Source organism: Myotis daubentonii, chromosome 5 (assembly GCF_963259705.1).
Source record: "Myotis daubentonii chromosome 5, mMyoDau2.1, whole genome shotgun sequence".
Lineage (NCBI taxonomy): Eukaryota > Metazoa > Chordata > Mammalia > Chiroptera > Vespertilionidae > Myotis > Myotis daubentonii.
In genome coordinates this window covers 78083968-78109657 of record NC_081844.1, presented here as the reverse complement: position 1 = coordinate 78109657, position 25690 = coordinate 78083968, and the positions used below count along the sequence as shown (strand labels likewise).

The following is a 25690-nucleotide window of genomic DNA, read 5'->3' as shown; positions in this document are numbered from 1 at the left end:
GGTCCCGGGTTCGATTCTGGTCAAGGGCATGTACCTGGGTTGCGGGCACATCCCCGGTGGGGGATGTGCAAGAGGCAGCTGATCAATGTTTCTCTCTCATCGATGTTTCTAACTCTCTCTATCTCTCTCCCTTCCTCTCTGTGAAAAACCAATAAAATATATTTAAAAAAAAATAATAAGAATTTGTCATTGTAGAAACAAGTTTATATTATATAGTTATTTATGCTAGTAAACATACGCCAGCATCTTTTTCTTTTTCATCTTCCTTATCATCTTTGTCTTTTTTCTTCTCTTTAGAACTTTCTCCACTATCTGTTTTCTCTTTGGACCTAGACCTCCTAAAAAGAGAGAGAAAAACATATCATCTATATGTGCTTGGAAACATTCATTTTAAAATACTCTTATAGATTTGTATTTTACTTTTTAGGTAAGAAATAAACTTCCAAGAGTCACATGCATTTTTATATTCCATTAATAAATACCTTGGAAATATAATAAAAAATTAATGCTTTGACATTAATTGTAAATAAGAAAAACAGGACATATCATAGAAAAACTACAAAATTTAAATTGGAGGGGTAAAACAACAAATGGAGAAACATACCAAGACATTAACATTCTATAAGATTAAAAACAGTAATAATAATAATTTTAATGAAATCAAATTGGTTGGTCATTTTTGCCCCTTTATGATCAGTGCTTTTTAAAATACCTAGAAATGCTTCCAGATTTGATGAAAATATTCAGAGATAAACAAGGTTTTCTCTAGTATAAACTTCTATTTTATTTTTTTGTTAATCCTTACCCAAGGATATTTTTCCATTGAATTTCAGATAGAGTGGAAGATAAGGAGGGGAGAGAGAGAGGGAGAAAAAAAAAAAGAAAGGAATCGATGTGAGAAAGACACACTGATGGTTCCTCCTGCAGGAGTCCCAAAGAGAGCCGGGATCAAACCTGCAACCCAGGTACTGCCCGGGAAGAGAACCGGCAGCTTGAACCCCAGTGAGGGACATGCAGATGGCAACCCATCAATGTTCCGCTCTCGCATCAATGTTTCTCTTCCTCTCTCCCTTCTTCTCTCTCTAAAAAATCGGTGAAAACACATTTTTTTAAAAAATCATTACAGAGTGAAACAACAAACCAGAGTAAGAAAATATATTTGCCACTCATATAATTGACAAAAAATGACTATACAGGATATCTAAAAACAAAAACAAAAACCTCCTATAAATCTGTTTAAAGAGAGAAACTACCCAATAGAAAAATGAGCAAAGATGTAAACAAGTACTTCAGGAAAGAGATCTGAATAACCAATAAACATATGAAAGTTCAATCTCATTAGTAATCACAGAAATGCAAATTAGTAATCACAATGATATTGGTATTACATGCCTACTCAATTAACAAAAAATTTAAAGGACTGCCCTGGCCAGTGTGGCTCAGTTAGTTGGGCTTCGCCCCTTGAACCAGGAGGTGGCCAGTTGGATTCAGCATCAGGGCACATGCCCAGGTTTCAGGCTCAATCCCCAGTAGGGGACGTGCAGAAGGCAGCTAATCAATGTTGAGCTACCACATGAATGTTTTTCTCTGTCTCTCCCTCTCCCTTCCTCTCTCTCTAAAATCAATAAATTACTTTAAAATATTTTTTTAATTTAAAAGACTGACAATACCAAACATTGTCAGAGCATAAAGCAACATAATTCTCATATACTTCTGGTGGGAGTATAATTAATAATACTCTTTGGGAAGCATTCAGGATTACCTAGTAAAAATAAAGCTACGCTTATTCTATGATCATGTAATTTCACTCCTAGATATACGCCTTAGGAAACTCATGCAAATGTATACCAGTATTATATATACAAAAATGTTCATAATAACCAAAAAGTTAAATCAACCCAAACATCGATCTAAGTAGAATGAATAAACTGTGGTATATTTATACCACAGATTTCATTCAGCAATGAAAATGTACTACTGTTATAAGCAACAAAGATAAGTCTCAAATAACATTGAGCAAAGACACAAAAGAATACATGACTCATTCACGTAAAACATATACGTCTAAACTACTCTTTTTCCAGATAAAAATTCAGGTGGTAAAACTATAAAGAAATACAAAGAAATTACTAGCACAAATGTCAGAACTGGTTTTTATCCAAGGAAATAGAGACCTCAGTTACAGAAGGGATGTGGAGGGCTTCTGACAATGTTCTATTTCCTGACCTTGGCAATGGTTACATGGATGTTGCTTTATAATTATTTAACAAACTGCATGTTCAGATTTTATTCACTTTTATGAATTTACACACACACACATTTTTTTGACATTTTACGTTAATTTTTTTTTTTTATTGTGTGAAAATGCACATAACGTTTACCATCTTAACCACCTTTAAGTACACAGTTCAGTAGCGTCAAATACATCCACACCACTAGGCAGCCACCGTCACTATCCATCCTGGTAACTGTCTTGTCACCAATGTGTTACACATGTTACATGCAGCATAAACAAGGTTTCTTTTTAGGGCAATGATTCCATTTCTCTAGCTCTGTAGTCATGAGGCCACGTGGGGCTAGAACAGATGTAATCCTGGGGGTTTTAGGAAAACGACTTTCCTGATCATTGGCATTTCTGTGGATGAACACTTTGAAAACATAGCTATCCTTTCTGACTGGTTGCTTTGGTCTGAATGCCTGCATCCCCCCCCCAAGTTCCTATGTTGAAGTCTTCACACACACTTTTGTTTTAGTTTTTGTTTTATGATTAACCAGAGAGTAAGTTTATTAAAGCTAGGGATGTGAGACAAGGGCTTGTTAGAAGAAGCAATAGGAGAGCCTAAGCAGGCTGCTTTAGCTCTCTAGAAATGCCACAGGGAAGAAACAAGCCTAGGCAGGCTGCTTTAGCTCCCTGCAAAGTCAGAGCAAAGTGGCCTTGGAGACAGATTCAGGAAGTTAGCCCGGGACGAGCTGTCACTGCTCACTGCTCCCTGGTTACAACTCTCATGGAGCCCTTAAAGTTTAGGAGATGCATGCCTAAGAGGGAAGAAAGGTATGGGTGTACTACCAGGGAGAATGCACCCCATATACACTTTTTTCCAGTTTTATTACACGGACTTCGGTAAAATAAAATTTTCTAAGTAAAATAAATGACATGGGAAATGTCATGATTAATATAAAGACTACACAGAAAACAGATACAAGACCATATATCAACTATCCTATGAACCACATTAGAAACAATAATAGGCAAAGAATAAACCACTAACAAGATAAATATAAAGAGTTAAACATACTATGTTTAACAAACATACTATCTCAAACTGAAACATATACATTTAAATTACACAAAGTTCACTCATCTGAACAGCAATGCAGCAATGCATACCATTTCACGTTATTTGTCAATGTCAAAAATTCTAACAAAATAATTTCAAAGAAAAAACATAGTTCGAGATGTTTATAAAATATATTTCTAACCATTAATAGTTATTAAATAAAACAATGCATTATGTTTTAAAATAGTCTGGTATTTTCCAATTGAATTATAAGCTTTAAAATCTGTTAAAACAAAATTCTACCAAGAGTTCATGGTAGGAGTCAAATTCAGTAATTATTTTTAAAGTTTTCTTTACTTAATTTATTTTAGAGAGAAGCAGGGGGGGGAGGAGGAGGGAGGAAGAGGGAGAGGGAGAGACACTGACTTATTGTTCCCCTTATTTATGCATTCACTGACTCTTGGATGTTACCTGACTGGGGATCGAACCCACAACCTTGGTATATCAGGATGACAATCTAACCAACTGAGCTACCTGGCCAGGACCTAAAGATTTCTTTTAAATATAAGTAACAGGGAGACAGTCAGTTCCCAACTTGCATGACATATACAGCCCAATGATAACATTACCTATTCTCAGCTTTCTTGCTTTTATTGCCAGGACTGGAGGATCGGGACCGGCGGCCCCGGCTTCTACTCCTTGAGCGTCTCCTGTCTCGACTTCGAGATCTTCTTCGCTCTCGACTTCTGTCTCTCTCTCTACTTCTGGAACGCCTGAAAAGGAGATACTTTTCATATATTCTATTAGCAAGTGGAACTATTTCAGTTTATGTTCTATCCCGATTGAAAAAATCTTCTTAATTTTCACCATTATTAAAGGCAGAGATTGAGATTCAATGAACTATCAAACCAGTAAAATAGGGAAGAGGTAATGCCAATTCTTAAAAGTGGTCACTGAAAAAAATGAGGATTCAAATTTCAAAATAAAGTTTACTGAAAAACACAGCAAATCTGTAATAATAGCAAGCTGAAATCTATAGCCCATGATATAGAAAATCTAAATTTCAAAGACAGCCTTAACCTAAGGATGGACAAAATAGGACTGTGGGAAGACTGCAGATATGACAATGAGAAGACCAGAGAACCTATCCTGGTGCTGCGACTAACTAGTGGAGGGCAAACAGCAGATCAACTCTCTGGGTCTTAGTTTCCTCATCTATAAAATATGGAGACGTCACAATATAATCTCAAAATCCTTCTTGCTCTAAAATCTTCTGATTCTACCTTTCACACCAAAAAGTGAAAGACCAGATCCTAAATGAACACTTTCACTTAAGTTCTTGACTGAACTGTATGAAACTCTTCCTGGGACCACATAATATATAATTGAGTAAGATAGCACTATCCACACTGTCAAAGGTATTATACACTACCTTTACAATCTCTTCTTCTAATGTTTGAAAAAGATAAAGCCAAAGTTCTTTCTGTGATCAGTTCACAGAAACTGTACCACCTGTATTCTTTCCTATTTTAATGAAAAACTGTATTAGAAAAAATTTTTTTTTTTTGGTATGGGGAGATTATTTTTATTTTAAAACTGTTTTTCACCCCCAGAAAGGGTGAAAAGTGCAAGGAATGGCTGCTTGACTATAATATGTACTCAAGTAAAAACAAAATTAAAATTTTAGATGTTCTTTCATTCAAATCTGAATAAGTTCTTTAAAACAGTCTCAAACAGTAAGCAAGACCCGGAGATGGCTCTATCCTGCTTCCGTCTGTCCACTTTCTGGATTCTCTGAACTTGGTGGTAAGCTCTCTTGGGACATAATTAGAACAGAACACCTTTGATGGCATATAACCTAACCTTAAGCTTCTTTTCTAACCTATCTCAGAAGGGCTTTAAGGAATTACTTTGGATTACAGAAAATACAACTGAAGTTTCCAAACTTAAAATACTATTTGAGAGTCTTTATTCTAGCCAACAATTTTCAACTGAAGTGCCGCAAGAATTTCTTTAATATTTTTAATTGATTTTATTTTTGTAATGCTCACCCAGGAACATTTTCCCATTGATTTGTAGAGAGAGTAGAAGAGAGAGGGAAAGACAGAGAAAAATATCCATGTGAGAGAAACACACATTGCCTCCTGCATGCGCCCTGACCAGAGCCTGGGCCTATAACCAAGGTATGTGCCCTTGACCAGAATCAAACCGGGACTCTTCGGTCAGCAGGCCAACACTCTATCTACTGAGCCAAACTGGCTAGGGTTTAATTGAATTTTTGAGAGAAAGAAAAAAGCACTGATGTGTTGTTCCACTTACTTATGCATTCATGTATGTGCCCTGACTGAGGATCAAACCCACAACCTTGGAGTGTAGAGACAAAATTCTAACCAACTGAGCTACTCAGCCAGGGGAAGAATTTTTAAAACATACAATAACTGCCCTAGCAGTTTGGCTCAGTGGATAGAGCATCCACCTGTGGACTGAAGGGTCCCAAGTTCAATTCCGGTCAAGGCACATGCCTGGGTTGCGGGCTGGATCGTGCAGGAGGCAGCTGATAGAGGATTCTCTCTCATCATTGATGTTTCTATCTCTATCTCCCTCTCCCTTACTCTGGTATCAATAAAAATATTTTTTAAAAAAAATAAAATAAAACAATAACAGATTATTTAGTCAAGGGCACTGGCCTCTTTCCCCTTAAATTGTTAAATTAAAAAATGACAATGGCCCTAGCCGGTTTGACTCAGTGGATAGAGTGCCTGCCTGCGGACTGAAGGGTCCCGGGTTCGATTCTGACCAAGGGCATGTACCTTGGTTGTGGGCACATCCCCAGTGGGGGGTGTGCGGGAGGCAGCTGATCGATGTTTCTCTCCAATCGATGTTTCTAACTCTCTATCCCTCTCTCTTCCTCTCTGAAAAAAGTTAATAAAATATATTTTTTTAAAAAAATGACAATGGACAACACAACAATAGCCATCCAGTGTGAATGCTCTGTCTTGAACCGTAAATATAGAGGTCATATAACAGAGCTGCATCTGATTGGTCATGTCACATTATAAGGTTGTATCTAATTGGTTAATTCTTGGTACCAGAAATCCTTATATGTAAGAACTAGAGGCCCGGTGCACAAAATTCATGCGGGGGGGGGAGGGGGGAGGGTGTTCTTTAGTTCTGCTCCCTCTCCCTCCTTACTGCTCAGCTTGTTGCTCCTGAGCACTGCAGCAGAGGTCAGAGAGGCTCCCACCACCACCACTGAGCTCGCCAGCCATGAGCCAGGCGGCACTCCCCCTGTGGGAGTGTACTGACCACCATGGGGCAGCTCCTGCATTGAGAGTCTGCCCCCTGGTGGTCAGGGCGCATCATAGCAACCAGTCGTTCTGCCATTCAGTCAATTTGCATATTAGCATATAGGACTAGAGGCCCGGTGCACAAAAATTTGTGCACTCGGGGGGGAGGGGGGTCCCTCAGCCCGGCCTGTGCCCTCTTGCAGTCGGGGACCCCTTGGGAGATAACGACCTGCTGGCTTAGGCCTGCTCCCAGGTGGCAGAGGGCAGGCCCAATCCCTAGGTGCAGCCCCTGGTCGGGCTCAGAGCAGGGCCGATTGGGGAGTTGGGGCGCCACCCCCTGTCATGCACAGAGCAGGGCGGATCGGGAGGTTGCAATGCCACCCTCAGTCACGCTCAGGGTAGGGCCGATTCGGGGGTTGGGGCACCACCCCATCACACTCAAGGCAGGGTCGATGGGGAGGTTGTGCGGCGCCACCCACTGTCATGCACAGAGCAGGGCCAATCAGGAGGTTGGGCACTGCCCCCTGTCACTCACAGAGCAGGGCCCATCAGGGGGTTGGAGAGCTCCCCCTTGTCACACACAGAGCAGGGCCCGTGGGGGGGGGGGGGGGTTGGGGAGCTGCACCCTGTCACACACAGAGCAGGGCCGATCAGGGGGTTGAGGTGCCACACCCTGTCACACACAGAGCCGCATGGCGATCAGGAGGTTGGGGAGTTCCCCTATCAGGCACAGAGCAGGGCTGATCAGGGGGTTGGGGCACCTTCCCCTGTCACGAACAGAGCAGAGCGGATAGGGAGGTTGTGGCCCCGCCCCCTGTCACACACAGAGCCACAGGGCGATCAGGGGGTTTGGGCGCTGCCCCCTGTCATGCTGATCCCGGTGTTGGGAGGCATATTACCCTTTTACTATATAGGATAGAGGCCTGGTGCACGGGTGGGGGCCGGTTGGTTTGCCCTGAAGGGTGTCCATGGATCAGGGTGGGGGTCCCACTTGGGTGCCTGGCCAGCCTGGGTGAGGGGCTGATGGCTGTTTGCAGCTGGTCACACCCCCTTCAGGGTGGGGGTCCCCACTGGGGTGCCTGGCCAGTCTGGGTGAGGGGCTGAGGGCTGTTTTCAGGCTGGCGGGTGACTGAAGCTACCAACCGCTCCTTTTTTTTTTTTTTTTTATTCTGGGCCAGCTTTAGCTCTGAGGCTTGGCTCCAGCTCTGAGGCCTCGGCTGCTGAAAGCAGGTATCTGGATTGTTTGGGTTCTATAATCGAAACACTGTTTCAACTCCAGCTCTGAGATCCTGGCTGGCTGAAAGCAGGTTTCTGGAGTTTGTTTAGATTCTATATTTGTAACAATGTTTCAAACTGCAAGCTCAGAGGCCGGCAGCAGCAGGCGGGGAACCTTGGCTTCCTCCGTCACTGAAGCAAGCAAGCCTCATGTTCGCTTCAAGCTGCCTGGCTGCCGGCCGCCATCTTGACCGACAGTTAATTTGCATATTGCCCTGATTAGCCAATGGGAAGGGTAGCAGAGATACAGCTAATTACCATGTTTCTCTTTTATTAGATAGGATTATTATATAGGATAGGCATCTGATTTTTTTTTTAATATATTTTTATTGATTTCAGAGGAAGGGAGAGGGAGAGATAGAAACATCAATGAGAATCATTGATTGGCTGCCTCCTGCATGCCCCCTACTGGGAATAGAACCCACAACCCAGGCATGTGCCCTTGACCAGAATCAAACCTGGGCCAACGCAGACCAACACTCTATCCACTGAGCCAAATTGACTAGGGCTAGGCACCTGATTTTTTACAATGTCACTTTTATTTTGTTAATCAATCAAAACTATACCCTTTTTTGTTAGATCAACAAAAAATATTTTTGGTGTGCCACATAATTTTAGTAATTGGTTTATGTGTGTCATGAGATGAAAAAAATTGAAAATCACAGTTCTAGGAAAATCAGTTCTGAACCTAATCAAACAAGCTGAAGTCAAAGCAGAGGGCAGCAAACAGGCCACTAAATTCTAGTCCAAAACACACTTTTGAATAAGCCCGATTTAGATAAGTCTCAACCTATAATCGGTCCTTGGAGATTAACATCCTTACCTCAGACGCTTCCGGTCCCTTGACCGAGATCTTCGTTTATCCCTGCTGCGAGACCTCTCTCTCCTTCTGTCTCTATCTCTGCTTCTAGACCGTCGGTCATCTCCACGTTTACTTCTTTTGTCTGAGGGTGAGCGACTTCTAGAGCGACTTCCAGAACGTCCCCGTGATGCTGATCGCTTCCGATAGTGGCTAGGTTAAGTTAAAGATTCAGTTTAGCAGACACAGGTAACTTCTACTATATCTTATTTATTATATTTCCCCCCCCCCCCAAAAAAAATCTCAGCAGACAAATTAAACACTGAAAACTTTTTATACACGGTTTTTGTTGTTTTTAATTAGGGGGGAAATGCTACAGCCCTTCGGCTATAGCACACGCAGGGGGTGGGAAAACTATCCTGAAAGGGAAGAAAAGAGAGCAAACAAAACAGACCAAGCCCCAAGCAGACTGCATTCTGTAAAGGAAGGCATGACAGACAAATATAAATACACAAAATGCTATGTAGTGCTACGGAGAAAAACAGTTCAAAGTAAAGGAAAAAGGGAGGGAATGAGAAATAGATTTTGCTATTTTATGCGAGGGCGGTACGAGAAAAGAAAATGATAATCTATACTCAACCTAAACATAAAGATTAGCACACCGAATTCAACGACATATGAAAAAGACCATGCAATCACACAATCATGAACCCGTCCAGGGGGTTCGGCCGATAGCGCAGGGGAACCCGCTGCCCGTCGCCGGCCCACGGACAGCCACTGGCTCAGCCGAGGTCCCCAGCCCCTCCAGCGGCCGCGGCAGAGCTGGCCACACGTGGGTCTGCGCAGGGCCAGGCCTGACCCCGCGGCCACATCCACTCCCGCCTCCTCCCCCGCCAAGGAAGCCGCCCGCCCGCCCGCCCGCCCGCAGCGCTGCCTCACCGTGACTCCCGGCCCATGCTGCCGGCGCGGGAAAGCGGCGCCCTGCGGACGACGCGCAGGAGAACCGGACAAAGGAAGAGGCCGCGCTACACCCCGTTCGCCGGGCGAGAAGCAGCACTAAGCGGCGGCGGCAGCAGCCACAGCGGTGGAAGCCATCCGAGCGCCGCCAACGAAAACGGGACGTCCTGGCGCCGGCGGCAGCAGGAAGGGAAAGGTGCGTCGCCAGCGGCTTCCTCTCCACAGCGCCTCCTGTCGGCTGGAGGCCGCACAGCGCCGGCCGCGCCGAAAGAAGATGCCGTGGCTGGGTTCTGCCGGCTCTGCCGCGGAGGACCCCTTGCGGACTCAGAGAAGGTCTTTCCTGAAAGGACCACCGAGGTGCCAAGAGCTCCTGGAGCTGTCCTGGGACTTGTACTGACGTCCGCCTTACCCTGTGCTGAGTGATGCTGCAAACACCTCCGTTCACTCTCATTCATTTATATATTCATTCGCTTATAGTATATGTTGTTCTATATCGGGCATGTGCTAAATCCTAGGCGGTTTACAATCTCGTGGGGGACATAGACATTATTAGAAACACAAGCAGATGTAATACAACAAGAAAGAGATCCCACCATAGGAGAGGGGTTCAGAAAAAAGAGTTCCCTGAGGAAATGATCTTTGAGGGGAGATTGAAGAGCAAAAAGTTAACTTGATGGAGAAGAGGAAGAAGAGCCAAACACACTTCACACACACACACACACACACACACACCATTCGCAAGATTATAATGGTTCTCAACATTGCCTGTGCTTGAAAGCTTAAATAAAAATACATATGTATGTGTCTGATTTCATTGGTCTAGAGTGCTTCCTGTGCATTGGGAATTTTCAAGTTTCCCAGATGATTCTGAATTGCAGTCAAGGTTGAGAGAAAACTTGCCCAGTGGGAGGCACACAGATACGTTGAGTTGTTCTAGCAGAAAGCTGTAGTGGAGTTGGGGAGAGGCTCTCATATTTACATACCTTTCTACTGTTTTTATTTTCTTACATGATAGAAAAGGTGTGTTTTGATTGTGGCGGTCATTGAGTGAATGTACACATTTGTAAAAAATTGATGCAGCCGAAACCGGTTTGGCTCAGTGGATAGAGCATCGGCCTGCGGACTGAAAGGTCCCAGGTTCGATTCCGGTCAAGGGCATGTACCTGGGTTGCGGGCACATCCCCAGTAGGAGATGTGCAGGAGGCAGCTGATCGATGTTTCTCTCTCATCGATGTTTCTAACTATCTCTCTCCCTTCTTCTCTGTAAAAAATCAATAAAATATATTAAAAAAATTGGTGCATTTTACTGTGTGTAAAGTTTACCTCCATACACTTGACTTTTAGAAAAATGCAACCGAGTAAGGCTCCTAGATGAGTTTTGCTCTTCCTCTGTGGCTTTACTACCTACCTGTAGCTGCAGTGTAGTCGACGCCAAGGGTAAGGAAGGCCTGTGTTAATATGTGACAGAATGAACACAAGGATGAGTCAGGTATCAGAGACACTGTAAATTATTTCTGGGCTGAAGGTAAGGTGTGTGGGTTTCAGTCTGAAAGAAATAGGAAAACACTAGTGATAAATTGTGGAGAGACTGAGGAATGGTCAAGTTCTAGACATATCCCAGGGGCATCTCTCCAGACACTAAGTGTTATATTAGATGTAAACTGTGAGGTAAAGGGAGAAATAACGGTATGCCCTGGTTTTTAACAGAACTGTGGATTGTGGTTAATTTGTGGAGAGAAATGTGGGAAAGCAGCAAATTTTTAAAAATATATATTTTATTGATTTTTACAGAGGAAGGGAAAGGGATAGAGTTAGAAACATCCATGAGAGAGAAACATTGATCAGCTGCCTCCTGCACACCCCCTACTGGGGATGTGCCTACAACCAAGGTACATGCCCTTGACTGGAATCGAACCAGGACCCTTCAGTCTGCAGGCTGATGCTTTATGCTTTATCCACTGAGCCAAACTGGTTAGGGCGAGAGCAGCAAATTTGATGGGAAAAGAGAAAATCAGTGGTTTTGTTTCAGTGATGTAATGTTTGAGGTGCTTACTGGATATCCAGAGGAGATAATGTCTTCATAAAAGGGTATATGAACCTGGAATTCAAGGGAGAAATAGACATTGGAGAGGTAAGGGTCACAAGAATTTTATAGAATGTACTAGAGGCCCGGTGCATGAAATTTGTGCACTGGAGGGGGGGGTGTCCCTCAGCCCAGCCTGCACCCTCTCCAATGTGGGACCCCTTGGGGATGTCCGACTGCCGGTGGGATCGGGCCTAAACCGGCAGTCAGACATCCCTCTCACAATCCAGGACTGCTGGCTCCCAGCCACTCCCCTGCCTGCCTGATTGCCCCTAACTGCTCCCCTGCCTCCCGATTGTCCCCAACTGCCCTCCCTGTAGGCCTGGTCCCTCCAACTGCCCCCCCTCTCCTGCAGGCTCGGTCGCCCCCTAACTGCCCTACCCTGCTGGCCTGATCACTCACAACTGCCCTCCCCTATCAGCCATCTTGTGATGACATGGGGGCGACCATCTTGTACAAGGGTGTGGTGGTCAATTTGCATATTCTTTATTATAAAGGATAATACATGGTATTTAAAGCAATGGAACTGGATGCAGCCATGCAGAAGTTACAACTTAAACAGATTTTTTAAATTACATATCTTGATTTTATGTGAAAAAGACTGAGACTTGTGGGGAAAACAACTGAGATTTTGGAAACAAATTTAATCCTAGATCACTAATCGTTTTAGAATCTAAGCTGGAACCAGAACCCAGGCATCTGATACCCTGACTAAAGTTCTAACTCCTCCTTAAGACAACACTTTGAAGTGAAAATACTGACTGGCTTTTTATGCCCGCAATATATTTATGCTAAGTTCACAGCACTTCTATGTCCCAGAAGCAGCAGCTTTTATCTGTTAGCACAAGTGAAAGAAGTATAGGTAGACCTCTTTTCTTAAAAAAATATATTTTATTGCCCTGGCTGGTTTGACTCAGTGGATAGAGCATCAGACTGCGGACTGAAGGGTCCCAGGATCGATTCCCATCAAGGGCACATGCCTGGGTTGCCGGCTTGATCCCCAGGGTGGGGCATGCAGGAGGCAGCCAGTCAATGATTCTCTCTCATCATTGATGTTTCTATCTCTCTTTCCCTCTCCCTTCCTCTCTGAAATCAATAAAAATATTTAAAAAAAATATATATATATATATATATATATATTATTGATTTTTTACAGAGAGGAAGGGAGATAGTTAGAAACATCGATGAGAGAGAAACATCGATCAGCTGCCTCCTGCACATCTCCCACTGGGGATGTGCCCGCAACCCAGGTACGTGCCCGCAACCCAGGTACATGCCCTGGACCAGAATCGAACCTGGGACCTTTCAGTCCGCAGGCCGACACTCTATCCACTGAGCCAAACTGGTTAGGGCAGACCTCTTTTTATTGAGCTTTGCTTTACCGCACTTCACATTGTTTTTTTACAAATTGAAGTGTGGCAGCACTTCATATTCTATTGGTGCCATTTTCCAATAGGCCCAGATGATGGTTTGCATATTTTATTTCCTTTTTTGGTCTTCTCCTGCCATTAGATTCCAACTGAAACATCAACTCATTTTGGATCTCCTACCTGCTGGCTTTCAGATTAGAACTTATACCTAACTGCGGATCTTGAAATGTCTCAGTTCTAAAATTTCAGGAGCCAATTCCTTAATAAATATCTATCTACCATCTGTCTAAAACAAATGTTTGTTTTTATATGTCAATAGTATCAACCAATGGTTATTGGCGTCAATTCAACTCCAACAGGAATCCCCAATTTGGGGTGAAGAAGGAAGCTACATTTAGTGCCAACAGCTCAAAGGTAATACAGCACGGCTGTGAGGGCACTGCTGGGAACACCTCAATAGTGCGACCGTGCTGCTGTGCTGCACCGATGTGAGGCTGCCCTGGGGCCAGGGCCCTCTTCAGCTAGGCCGCTCCACTCCTCCATGGTCCATTCCGCACGGCCTTGCTCTGCGCCAGTCTGCGCCAGTCTGCTCTGGCAAATATCTTCAGTGTTTCAGCTCCAGCTGGGGAAACACAGTCTTCAGTCTTTGGGGGAAAGGGCACTCCTATAAAGTTATTGTTGTTGTTAATCCTCACCAAGGATCTTTTTTCCATTGATTTTTAGAGAGTGGGAGGGATAGAGACTGAGAGAAACATCGATGTGAAAGAAACATTGATTGGTTGCCTCCCACACGCACCCGACCGACCGGGGCTGGGGGACCTGCAACCAGAACTGCACCTGCAACCCTTCAGTCAGTGGGCAGATGCTCTAAACACTGAGAAAAACTAGTCAGGGCTAAAGTATTTTTAAATTAAGGTATGGACAGTGTTTTTTAGACATAATGCTACTACACACGTAATAGACTACAGTGTAATCATAAATTCTCTGTGCACTGGGAAACCAAAAATTCTTTTGACGCACTTGATAAATATTCACTTTATTGTGGTAGTCTGGAACCAAATATGCAATATCTCCAAGGTAGGCTTGCTATTATAGTCCACTATGTCTCCAATACAACCCTTTTAGCAAAATGCCCTGGCTTCCAAAGCTGATGTTGATTCTAATTAACTTAATTCTGAATCTCTCATAAGCCTCTTGCTGTTTTTAGTACCGACTGATGCGCACCTCCATTTACACAACTAGTCTGATCGAAGCTACTGATCGAAGATGTCAACCATCTTAATCAATCCAGTTTTAAGCCATATACATATCAAGTCCCCGAAATTTCCAAAGCAATTTTTTTTAATTATTCCAGATACTAATACATTTTTATTTTCTTTCGATACTACTCAACACGCTTAAAGTGGCAACAACAGACACAGGTGTCTTACAGCTCTGCTCTTTTAAAGAAATTTGATAATGATCTCTAATTACTAAAATTTATCATGTGTCAAGTTGCTAAATGCGGCCTTTTTAACTCAGGACCTTCAGATTATGGACTGACGCGCTGCCTACTGCGCTAAGGAGGCAGCTGCTTTAAATGGGGCCTTTTAAAAAAGAAACACAAGTAAACATATGCAATTGAAGGCCCCTAGTGTCTTCTCAGAGATTGAGGGGGATGTGACAAATCAGGGGATGCTTTCCAAACCTCTGGATACTAGCTCTGGCTGGTTTAGCTCAGTGGATAGAGCTTTGGCCTCTGGACAAGTGCATATGCAAGGGTTTGGGGCTTGGTCCCCAGTAGGGGGCATGCAGGAGGCAGCCAATCAATGGTTCTCTCTCATCATTGATGTTTCTATCTCTCTCTCCCTCTCCCTTCCTTTCTGAAATCAATAAAAAAATCTTTTTTAAAAAAACCTCTGGATACTAGATTCATTGTAGAATCAGGAAAAAAATGTGTGCTTGTAATCTTATCCTAAGTCAGAAGACTAGACTTAAATTATACTTATTCTACATTATTCTGATTAAAAATAAAGTGACACAAATCAAGACTGTGAGTAATAATGAAAAAGGACATATGTTTTTAATATCACAAGGATTAACTAAATAGACCATACAAAAATCTGTAAGGAAAAGTAATAACGAGCAATATAACACACGTTTTATACTCATTTAAGACAAACCTTACAAATATGAGTGTTACCAAGTTAGTTTATAGAACATTTATGCTATTGAGTTTCATACCTCAGTCAATTCTTCAAATCCCACTTTTATATCTAACCATTCTAGTCTAGTTTGCTTAAAAATACCCCTGAAAATTGAAAACTCAAAAGTGAAAATTTCCAATTCTAAGATTTTTAGACAGAGAGAAAAACATTGATGTGAGTGTGACAGTAAAAGATCCTTCAGCCATCTCCTCACCGGCCAGGACAATAAAAAATTTTCATAAATAAAAATAAAGATTTCATAAATACCTTTTAATTTCGTATGTATGGATCTTAATCCTTTCTCCCATTACAATGCTTGCACTGGAGTAAGGATTAAGATACTGACTCTCAACACCTTCAACAACAAAGATAAAATTATTTTAAAAAAGAGATACTGACTCAACAAGATACAATTGGCTACCTTATTCGGCTCTTATAAATTAAAATGTGCACACTTAACATTAGAAAATTCAGTTTCTTTCATTTTATTTTTAAGATGGCATCATTTCTCAGGAAATAAGAACCAAATACATGACACAGTCCCCAATTACAAAGGGCTGGCTGAGACCTTGTTTCTCTGCCGAAATACAAATCTTAAAAGTTAGGGAAAGGTGTAGACTAGGGATTCTAATTAAACAAGAAAAATCAGTTAATGACATTGGTACTCTATTCTTCACATCAGTATTAATACAAACTCAATGCTTTTAAGTCAGAGGATCTGCCATTTCATTCCAAATCAAGTAGTTTTACAACCCCTACAAAGTAAAAGTATTACATAAAGATGTAACCCAATTTGCCTCCTTTAAAGACACTGCAATATGAGAGAAAGTGGTTTTCTGTAAGCTTCTCCTGAGTTCTGCAGGCTTCATGGTACTTCAGAGGCCCAATACTCAAGCAGTTCATGACAAAAGATAAAGGTGAAAAAGTAGACACAGAGATCTGTGAAAACTTCGCCCATTTTGCTGTACGTATCCATTGATCGATTTATCACTTCAGCAGGAATTCCAGATAATAGAAGTGCTGCTGTTAGTACTGTTGTCTTTATCTTCTTTTCACCCTGTACACAGAAAGACAAATAAATCCTACAGCTTTCAGAAGACAACTTAAACTCTACAAAAATATTATCAGTGCTATTTTTGCCTAACTGATTTCAAAACTGGTAATGAAGTTTCAAAATATCAATCATTAATATATCAACAAGCATTACAAACATTTACTGAGCATATAATATGTAAAGCAGTAAAATGCTAAGCAGTAGGGAGAAAGATACCATTCTTGCTATCAACAGTTAAAAAAAGATAGGACAGGCCTAGTTGGTTTTGCTCAGTGGTTAGAGTGTTGGCCTGCGCATCCAAAAGTCTCGGGTTCCTTTCCTGGTCAAAGGCACCTGGGCTGCGGGTGAGGGAGACACCAGTCTATGTGTGTCTCTAACTTTGGTGTTTCTCTTTCTCTCTCTCTCTTCCCCACCTCCCTCCCTACCTTCCACTCTCTCTGAAAAGCAATGGAAAAAATCCTCAGGTGAAGATTAACAAAGAATAAATAAATAGCCCTAGCAGGTTTGGCTCAGTGGATAGAACGTCGGCTTGCAAACTGGAAGGTCCCAGGTTCGATTCCGGTCAAGGGTACATGCTCAGGTTGTGGGCTCGATCCCCAGTGTGGGACTTGCAGGAGGCAGACAATCCATGATTCTCTCTCATCATGGATGTTTCTATCTCTCTCCCTCTTCCTTCCTTTCTGAAATCAATAAAAATATATTTAAAAAATAATAAATAAAGATAGGACATAAATAAGTGCTAAATGAATGCCATGGATAATGTGTAGCATAGTGGCTCAAAGAAGATAGAAATTATTCCAGGGTTTTATATATAAATAAAGCACAGGAAAAGATTTCAGGAGAAAATGGAATTAAAAACAGGCCTTCAAGAATAAGCAAGGCCAAAACCAGTTTGACTCGGTGGATAGAGCGTCGGACTGCGGACTGAAAGGTCCCAGGTTCAATTCCGGTCAAGGCATGTGCCTGGGTTGCAGGCACATCCCCAGTAGGAGATGTGGAGGCAGCTGATCGATGTTTCTCTCTCATCGATGTTTCTCTCTATTCCTCTCCCTTCCTCTCTGTAAAAAATCAATAAAATATATTTAAAAAAAAAAAAGAATAAGCAAGATTTATATAGAAGTGAGGAGAAATCTTATTAAAAGGTAAGTCTCATGGGGAGAAAGGGGAACATATGTAATACTTTCAACAATAAAGAATTATTAAAAATAAATAAATATACATTAAAAAAAAGAAAGGTAAGTCTCATGACAACAAAAGTCCGAGTGACAGGTGTACTGGAGGACAGTGAGTAATTTTGTGCCAGAATCATAGGAATAATTTGTAGAGCCCTAATTACCATGCAAAGCAACTCACACTTGATTATACATGCAATAAGATATTACTGAATATTTTACTTCCTAATATAATTTTCTAGCTTCATTTTTTAAGAGATTCAAGGCTGAATTTTCATTTAATTTACTGATTTGGTGTCACCAAATCCAGTCATGATTCAAAAATTTTAATAATATAAAAACCTATAGTTACCCAAAAGAAGTCTATGTCCACAAAAAGATCAATACAAGGAAATCCTTAGCTGCTTTAGTCATAATAACCAAAAATTAGAAACAACCAAAGAAGTCTATCAACAGATTAAATTAATATATTCATACAATGGAATATTATTCAGCCAAAAAAGGAGAGGAATAAATTATTAATATAGTTAACAACATGGATTATTATCAAAAATACTATATAGAAGCAGCCTTGTACAAAAATGCATATATAGGGATAATTCCATTTATATTAAGTACTAAAACAGAAAAAAGTAATCGGTGGTGGGAAAAAGAAAATGTGAGTCTAGGGGCTATGACTACAGCTGCCTGGAAAGGGGCATGATGAAATTTCCTGATAGTGATGTTCTAAACCTTGAAAGAATTTGGGTTTCATAGGCTGTCAAAACTCATAAATGGTATACAAAGACTTGAGCAATTCACTGTATGAAAATTTTACCATAAATTAAAAAAAAAAAAGCCCTGTGCACTGAAAGGTTGCTGGTTCAATCCCCGGTTGGGGCACATATGGAAGGCAACCAATCAATGTTTCTCTTTCTCTCTCTCTCTCTCTCTCTCTCTCTCTCTCTCTCTCTCTCTCTCTCTCTCCTCCTCCTCCTCCTCCTCCTCCCTCCCTCTCTAAGCATGTCCTCTGATGATGAGGGTTGAAAAAGAAGACAAGAACAATAAACAAACACTGAATTGAAATGATATGTAAGCATGGTTGCCTCTAGCATGCGCCCCAACAGGGGATCGAATCCACAATCTAGGTAAGTGCCCTGACCGGGAATCAAATCTGCCACCTTCTGAAGTACAGAATGACACTCAAACCAACTGAGCTACAGCAGCCAGGGTTGTTTTTTTATTTATTAACTAGGGGCCCGGTGCACGAAATTCGTGCACTGGGTGTGTGTGTGTGGGGGGGAGTGTCCCTCAGCCCAGCCTGCCCCCTCTCACATACTGGGAGCCCTCAGGCGTTGACCCCAGCCCAGGCCTGACGCCTCTGACAGAGGCATCAGGCCTGGGCTGGGGGCAGAACCAGTGATGGGGGGAAATGAGGGTCCCCTGCTGGGCGGGAGAGCGGGTTGGGGGCGAGTCGCCCTGCCGGCCCGCGTGATCGGGTCTCGGGCGACCACCGGCACTCACGCCCCCAACCCGCTCTCCCGGGTTGAGGGTGTGAGTGCAGGCAGACGCCTCAGCCACCCCGCCGGCCCCGCATGATCGGGTCCCGGGCGACCACCGCAGCCGCCCCGCCAGCTCGCATCCGGGTCTACCGGCGGGATCGGGTCCTGGGTGACCACTGGCACTCACGCCGCCAACCCGCTCTTGCGGGTTGGCGGCGTGAGTGCGGGCGGACACAGCAGCCACCTTGCCGGCCCGCATCCGGGTCTACCGGCGGGATCAGGTCTCGGGAGACTGCTGGCACTCACACCCTCAACCCGCTCTCTGATGGCACTGTACCACCCTGCCTGCAATATGCAAATTAGCCGCCATCTTTTTTGGCGGTTAACTGCCATCTTAGTTGGCAGTTAATTTGCATATCTCACTGATTAGCCAATGAAAAAGGTATCAGTTGTACGCCAATTACCATTTTTCTCTTTTATTAGTATAGGATTTTAGATAGAGAGAAAGGATGGGAGAGGGGGAGAGAGAGAGAAACATCAATTTGTTGTTCCACTCATTCATGCACTGTTGGTTGGTTCTTTTTTTTTTGGTTCTTTTTTTTTGGGTTCTTTTTAAAAAATATATATTTTTATTGATTTCAGAGAGGAAGGGAGAGGGAGAGAGAGAGATAGAAGCATCAAGGATGAGAAAAAATCACTGATCAGCTGCCTCCTTCATGCCCCACACTGGGGGTTGAGCCCACAATCCAGGCATGTGCCCGTGACCAGAATCGAACTCGGGACCTTTCAGTCCACAGGCCGACGCTCTATCCACTGAGCAAAACCAGTTAGGGCCATTGGTTGACTTTTGTATGTGCCCTGACTAGGGATCGAACCTGCAACCTTGGCGTAATGGGACGATGTTCTAACTGAGCTACTGGCCAGGGCTCTTCCAGAGCTTCTCTACACATATATAAGCAAAACCAAGTATCAAATATCTATGTTTTCTTCCCTTTTATAAAAAAGTATACTGTAGATCCTATTCTGTATTGGCTGCCTCCTGCACACAACCTGCTTGGGATCAAGCTAGCAACCTGGGCATGTGCCCTGAGCGGGAATTAAACCAGCAACCTCTGGGTGCATGGTCTAATGCTCAACCACTGAGCAACACCAGCCAGGCTTCATTTTTTTCTCTTAATATTTCTTGGCAAGCTTATCATTATCAGTACATGAAGAACTGAATGGGCAGGCCGTAACTTTTTTAACTAGTCACTTATTAGTAAACATTGAGATTGTTTCCAGACTTCTGCTATTGCAAAACTACAATCAATGTTTCAAGGGTAAGTTTCTAAACAAATCCTTTTAATAAAATTACACTTTTAGAATATTTGAGATCTCACTCCCTGGCATATGTTGTCAATTTGAAACAAACTCTTATAAAAATTAAAAAAAATATAATACACCTTTGGGGAAAAAGGTCAATACTAGGAAAACATATATCGGTATCATCAAAAATAATTTTAATTAAAAATAACATTTCTCTTACTCCTTTACTTTGTGTATTTGACCTATTTGGCCTATTAAATATATAAATGTTTCAAATCCATAAAAAAAATATGAGGTCTATCAGTGCATTACAAGCGATTAATCAAATAGCTAAGTAGCCATTTCTCAGCAAAAAACTCATAGAAAACTCAATCACACAAGTAGGATTATCTTCTATGCCAGCCAAGTCAAGTCCCATAAAACTGTGTATTTACATTTGTAGTCAAGCAAACCAGGTAAACAATGATATTCCCCATAATTCTGTTCTGCAATTTTGGCCAAATATTTCTTGCAAATATCAGGCCTTTGGCATTAAAGTCCAAGTGCATTGTTATTAAGTGTCCACTAAGGCACACAGTACCATAACTGAACCCATTTTAAAATTAATGTCCTTTATCATAAACAAAATGTATTACTAAATCTTTACTAAGTAATGAAATTAAACACTTGTATATGTGCACTATTCAAAGTCTGTCTTGAGGTTTTTTTTCTCCCAATCCATGGTAGACCAACATTTTTGTAAAATATGATAAAAATGTTATGGCAATGTCCAATTGCTACAGAGTGTCTAATTACTCACTTTCTGAACTTCACTCATTACAAACAGAACAAAGAGCTTGATTGGAAGCCAATCACACTTTGAGTAGCACTGATTCAGACCGTAAGTATAACAAATTTTTTTTTAAGTTTTTCAGATTATCTAATCATTAATCAATTAAACACAACAACATAATTTAGAAAAAAATGTAATTTACCTTGGGAAAATATTTGTATAGTCCCATGTATGCAAGTTGTAAAGTAAGAAATGGAGCAAATATGGACTGTGAAGATAGAAGATACAATTATATATTTCCAACATAATCATTCAAATCACAAATCAAATAGCAGCTATAAATTTTAAGTAACAAAATAAAATATTTAATTTTAGTAGTTGAAAGCAGTCTTGTTTCGGCAGAACAGTGAAGAAAATAAAAGGAATTGATTTATTATAAACATGTTTCTCAAGTCAAGTCACTCTCTAGTTTTATTTTTTAATATATTTTACTGATTTTTTTAGAGAGAAAGGAAGATGGATAGAGAAATAGAAACATCACTGATCATTGATCAGCTGCCTCCTGCACGCCCCCCCACCCCACCCAGGAGATTGAGCCCGGAACCTGGGCCTGTGCCCTGATCTGGGATCGAACCAGTGGCCTCTTGGTTCTTGGCTCGACGCTCAACCACTGAGTCACACCAGCCAGGCTCAAGTCACTCTCTTTAATATCCCCAAAAATGTCTTCCCTCATAAAAACTTACCTTTTAAAAAACTGAAGGCACCTGGCCAATGTTGCTCAGTGGTTGAGTCTTGACCTATGAACCAGGATTTCAGGGTTTGATTTCCAGTCAGGGCACATGCCGGGTTTATAGGCTTGATCCTCAGTGGGGGCGTGTAGGAGGCAGTCAATTGATGATTCTCTCTCATCATTGATGTTTCTCTCTCTCTCTTCCTCTCCCTTCCTCTGAGAAATCAATAAAAATATTAAAAAAAAATAAAAAACTTGAAAGTATTCACCCTGGCTGGTAGATAGAGCATCAGCCTATGCACCAAAGGGTCTTGGGTTCAATTCCCGGTCAAGGGTACTTTACCCTATTTAGAATGAAACTGCCTGGGGTTAATCCCAGCTGTGACTTAAGAGCTGGTGATACTGGGCAAATGATTTAACCACTATGAGTCTCCATTCCCTCATCTATAAAACAAAGATTCATAAGGATGAGGTTAAATGAATCAATATATGTAAATCACTTAGAATGGTACCTACATATAGGGGGCATTTAATAATTATTATTAGGCTCTGTATTTAACCAGAATACCTCATTCTATAACTAAGGTGAATAGCAGTTTATAATGCCTCTCCAAATAGCCCTGTGAATCAGGCAAATATTAAGTTAATATTGGCAATGAATTCTGTGGATTAAAAACACTCATTACTATAACTAATTTTCCATTATATTTCTTACCAAATATTTGCAAACAAAAGCTCTGACTCCAAAGGCAAGAAGAGCACATCCCACCAATCTAAATATTCGGAAAGAGTCAAATTCTTCTGTTGTATTTCCATCCTCTTGACTGGGTTTTTCACTAATTAGTTGTTTCCTTAGTTTCATTGCTTCTTCAAATCTGGAGAGGTACTGTTCTAGGCCATGGCGAGAGCCCCTCTGGGCAGTGTCCGCTGTCAGGTCCCCTCTGTTCCGCTGCCGGAGCTCAAGGCTTACATCATTACTGCCCTCAGGTGGTTTAATGAAAGAGTCCAGTTTGTCTCCCAGCTCAGTCCCCTTTACCTCTGCCACACCACTCTGCTGGTCAGCTGTTCCTGTACTGACGGAATCACCCAGCACTACTCGCTTTGAAACTGAAGGAATGGTGAGGGAGTTCAGTTTATCACTGTCCTGTTGCTTTGATTTTGTTTGACTTTCTTCTTCTGAGAAAAGAAATTTAGAAACCTTATGTATTACATATAGGCAAACACCGTTCGTAGTAATATTAAAAAATGCACTGAGCTAGAACTCTGAATCTAAATTAATACTGATTTTGCATAAAACATAAACTAGTTTCCCTCTACATCCTCAAACTGTATCACTCAAAAAGAGTATTCCTGTAGAAAATATAATCCAAACTTTGGGGGTAAAAGGCTAGTAAAAAAATTGGAAACGATAGGCAGGGAGAGACCACGCTATAAAGACCAAGTTTTCATGGATAAAACATCCCTAAAGTATAGTTGCACTGCCTGCTCTAGCTTCTTTGGTTAAAAATAGAAAATTATTAAAGCTTTTACAAATCTGTATTTTAATATTATATTTCTGAATCCAGAGCCCTGTCAGCATAGGGTGTGGCATATCCTACAGCCACTGCTTACGTAATCCTTCTCCTCTGGTCAGGGAGCCATTCGTAGGGACTTAAGCCATTTGAAGACGCTGTTCTGGTTTAAAACAACACGAAACCTTAATGGCAGGTAACATTTTCAAAGCAAAAGAACAAAATACGGAACATACGCCTCAAGGAAGACGGTAAGTGCTTTGGGAAAGAATAAACATGCTATTAATCATTAAAGGAAGGGATAGTTTTGTAACTACTGCTGCGGGAGAAGTTGAAATCGTTCTCTTACCTCCTCTGGGTAGTTGTCAGCGGCAGACCTGAAGCTCAGAACTACACCTACACCCAAAGCCCTACCGAACCGAAGTCACCAAGATCCAAAGGGCTCGCAACCAAAGCCGGTTGCTAAAGGCAACACTCCATGGAAAGTTAGAGAACACTAGCACATACTAGGTGTTCCATAAATATTCACATAAAATAAACAGTCACATAAAAATGTTTTAAAGAAACTCACTGCCCGTGTCCCTGGGGGCGAAATGAGGCACCCACTCTCCCTCGGGGGAAAGGCGGTGCCTGGCATCTCATGGAGCTCGCGCTCTGGGGGAGAAGACCTCTGGCGGCGGGCACTCCCACTTGCTGGGTCTATAAAGAACGGTCGCCCCAATTTTTTACTAGGAGGCCTGTGGGTGACAATGCTGAGGGCACTGAACACCAACTGTACGAGTGCCTGACCCACGCAGGGAGGACCAGCGGGCAGCTCCGTAAAGACAGCTCACGTGGGCCGACAGTTACAGCAAAAGGCAAAAGAAGGCAGACGCCAGGGAAGGCGGCGGAAGGGCGCGCACCGGGCACAATGGCAGAGCAGGAGCCTGGGATGCAATGTGCGCCCGCAAGAGGCCCGGGGTGGGGAGGCGGAGGGGTGGCCTCGGTACACGGGGCAGGGAGCACCCAGGCAGACGGACTCGGGAGCGAAGCTTCGCGGCCCGTGGCAGAGGCGGGACAACCCCCGGAAAACTAACAAGAGCAACTGGAAGGGGGTCAAGAAGTGAGAACTTGGGACATCACCCGAAGATCAGGGGCAGAGCAGGGCGTGGTCAGAAGGTCAGCGGGGTGGGCAGGGAGGGACGGGTCCTCCAGGCTGATCCTGGCGTCTCACAGTGATCACATAGAATTTGGAAAGGGCGGGCGGGACCCCGAGGGGGAGACGGAGCTTCTCACCCGCGCCGCTCCCGGGCCTGTGAAAGCCCATGATCCGGTTGATGCGCTGTTCCGAGTTCATGAGCAGCTTTCTCCGCCGCAGCTCGGCCCGACGCTGGGAAGCCGACATGCCAGAGCCAACCGGGGCCCCGGGCCGCTCCCCGCTGTCCGTAGCGACGGTCACGGGCTCCATCTTCCCTTCCACAATCTGGGAGAGGCGACGGTGGCGCTGGAGGCGGCAGCGACGGGGCCGATGACTTCAGGCCCGGCCGCGGGCGCGCGTGCCCGGCTCAACGCAGACCCGCCCCCCAGCGCCCGGCTGGAGACCGCGGACTGAGCATGCGCACGGCCCTTTCCCGGCGGAGGCTTGCGCCGCCATCTTGAATGAGGGCAGTCAACCTCCTCGGCTAGCCTTCGCGGTGTCTCTCTGCTGCCCGCGCGGAGGTGAAGAAAATCGGCACCCAGCCTGGCCCGCGAGAAAGGAATGGGAGTGAGAACGACGCTCATCGATCGCAGATTCGGTGCCAGGAAGCAAAATGGAGACACTTGTTTCCGCTGACCTCCTGTCGCTCGCTTATAGGCCGCGGGAACACGTAACGCTGAGAGCGACGCTGTAGGGAGCGCGGCGTCAGGGGTTTCTCTTTAGCGCTGATTCCTCTCCTCAAACACCTCCTGTCCTCAGTGCGCCTGGTTTGTCCGGGTCTCCCTCCCGTCTTTGTGCAAGGCTTTCTCGGGAGAACCTGCCCAGTCCAAACCTTGCCACCGCCTCTCAACACTTTCTATTCTTACAAAAAAAAAAAAAATAACTTTTTAATTACAATGGAAAAAATATTATATATGCTTCAGGTGTACATAGTTATTAGGCATTTATATAATTTGTGAAATGATCATCCCATAAATCTAGTACTATTCTCTTTATCTGCCTTTTTCTCCTTAACACTTAGGACCGACTTGCAAACTAAATTTATGTACTTATTTTATTGTCTTTTTCTCCGTGAAGACAAGTCCTGTGTTTTGTTCAAGGCTCTAACTCAGTGGTTCTCAACCTTGGCTGCACATTAGAATCACCTGGGAATCTTTTTATAAAAAAATATATTTTATTGATTTTTTACAGAGAGGAAGGGAGAGGGATAGAGAGCTAGAAACATCTATGAGAAACATCGATCAGCTGCCTCC

At 42.9% G+C, this 25690-nt stretch overlaps 2 protein-coding genes across 6 annotated transcripts in view; both read right to left on the bottom strand.

Annotated features, from left to right (window-relative positions):
- DDX46 (DEAD-box helicase 46) overlaps nucleotides 1-9778 on the bottom strand; it is a 62698-nt gene extending 52920 nt beyond the window's left edge. For both annotated transcript variants that reach the window (XM_059698399.1, XM_059698400.1), the window contains exons 1-4: nucleotides 9579-9778; nucleotides 8664-8852; nucleotides 3908-4051; nucleotides 239-338 (exon numbers count right to left, since the gene is read on the bottom strand). In XM_059698399.1, coding sequence (XP_059554382.1) covers nucleotides 239-338; nucleotides 3908-4051; nucleotides 8664-8852; nucleotides 9579-9595 — 450 coding nt within the window. In that variant the 5' untranslated portion in view covers nucleotides 9596-9778. The remainder of the gene's footprint in view (nucleotides 1-238; nucleotides 339-3907; nucleotides 4052-8663; nucleotides 8853-9578) is intronic.
- Nucleotides 9779-15086: 5308 nt separating this feature from the next.
- Nucleotides 15087-24847, bottom strand: CAMLG (calcium modulating ligand). 4 transcript variants are annotated; one of them, XR_009453069.1, is made up of 6 exons: nucleotides 24536-24847; nucleotides 23867-23959; nucleotides 22465-22925; nucleotides 21763-21965; nucleotides 21222-21287; nucleotides 16238-16292 (listed from the first exon to the last, which is right to left on the bottom strand). XR_009453069.1 is itself a non-coding variant. In XM_059698395.1 (5 exons), the coding sequence occupies exons 1-5, from the start codon at nucleotides 24705-24707 to the stop codon at nucleotides 16101-16103; spliced, it is 984 nt and encodes a 327-aa protein (XP_059554378.1). In that variant the 5' UTR covers nucleotides 24708-24836; the 3' UTR covers nucleotides 15087-16100. The 4 variants fall into 4 exon arrangements, 3 of the variants coding, with proteins under 3 accessions (XP_059554378.1, XP_059554379.1, XP_059554380.1); XM_059698395.1 differs by lacking the exon at nucleotides 21763-21965 and having other exon boundaries at nucleotides 15087-16292; nucleotides 24536-24836; XM_059698396.1 differs by lacking the exons at nucleotides 21222-21287; nucleotides 21763-21965 and having other exon boundaries at nucleotides 15087-16292; nucleotides 24536-24840.
- Between the last annotated feature and the right edge of the window lie 843 nt (nucleotides 24848-25690).

Bases quoted from the DNA above. Each gene is read 5' to 3' on its own strand.
- CAMLG (XM_059698395.1), bottom strand. From the start codon at position 24,707: ATGGAGCCCGTGACCGTCGCTACGGACAGCGGGGAGCGGCCCGGGGCC. The intron at 23,960-24,535 runs GTGAGAAGCTCC...CGTTCTTTATAG, and splicing joins CAGGCCCGGGAGCGGCGCGG to ACCCAGCAAGTGGGAGTGCC. The intron at 16,293-21,221 runs GTAAATTACATT...TTCTGTGTACAG, and splicing joins TATACAAATATTTTCCCAAG to GGTGAAAAGAAGATAAAGAC.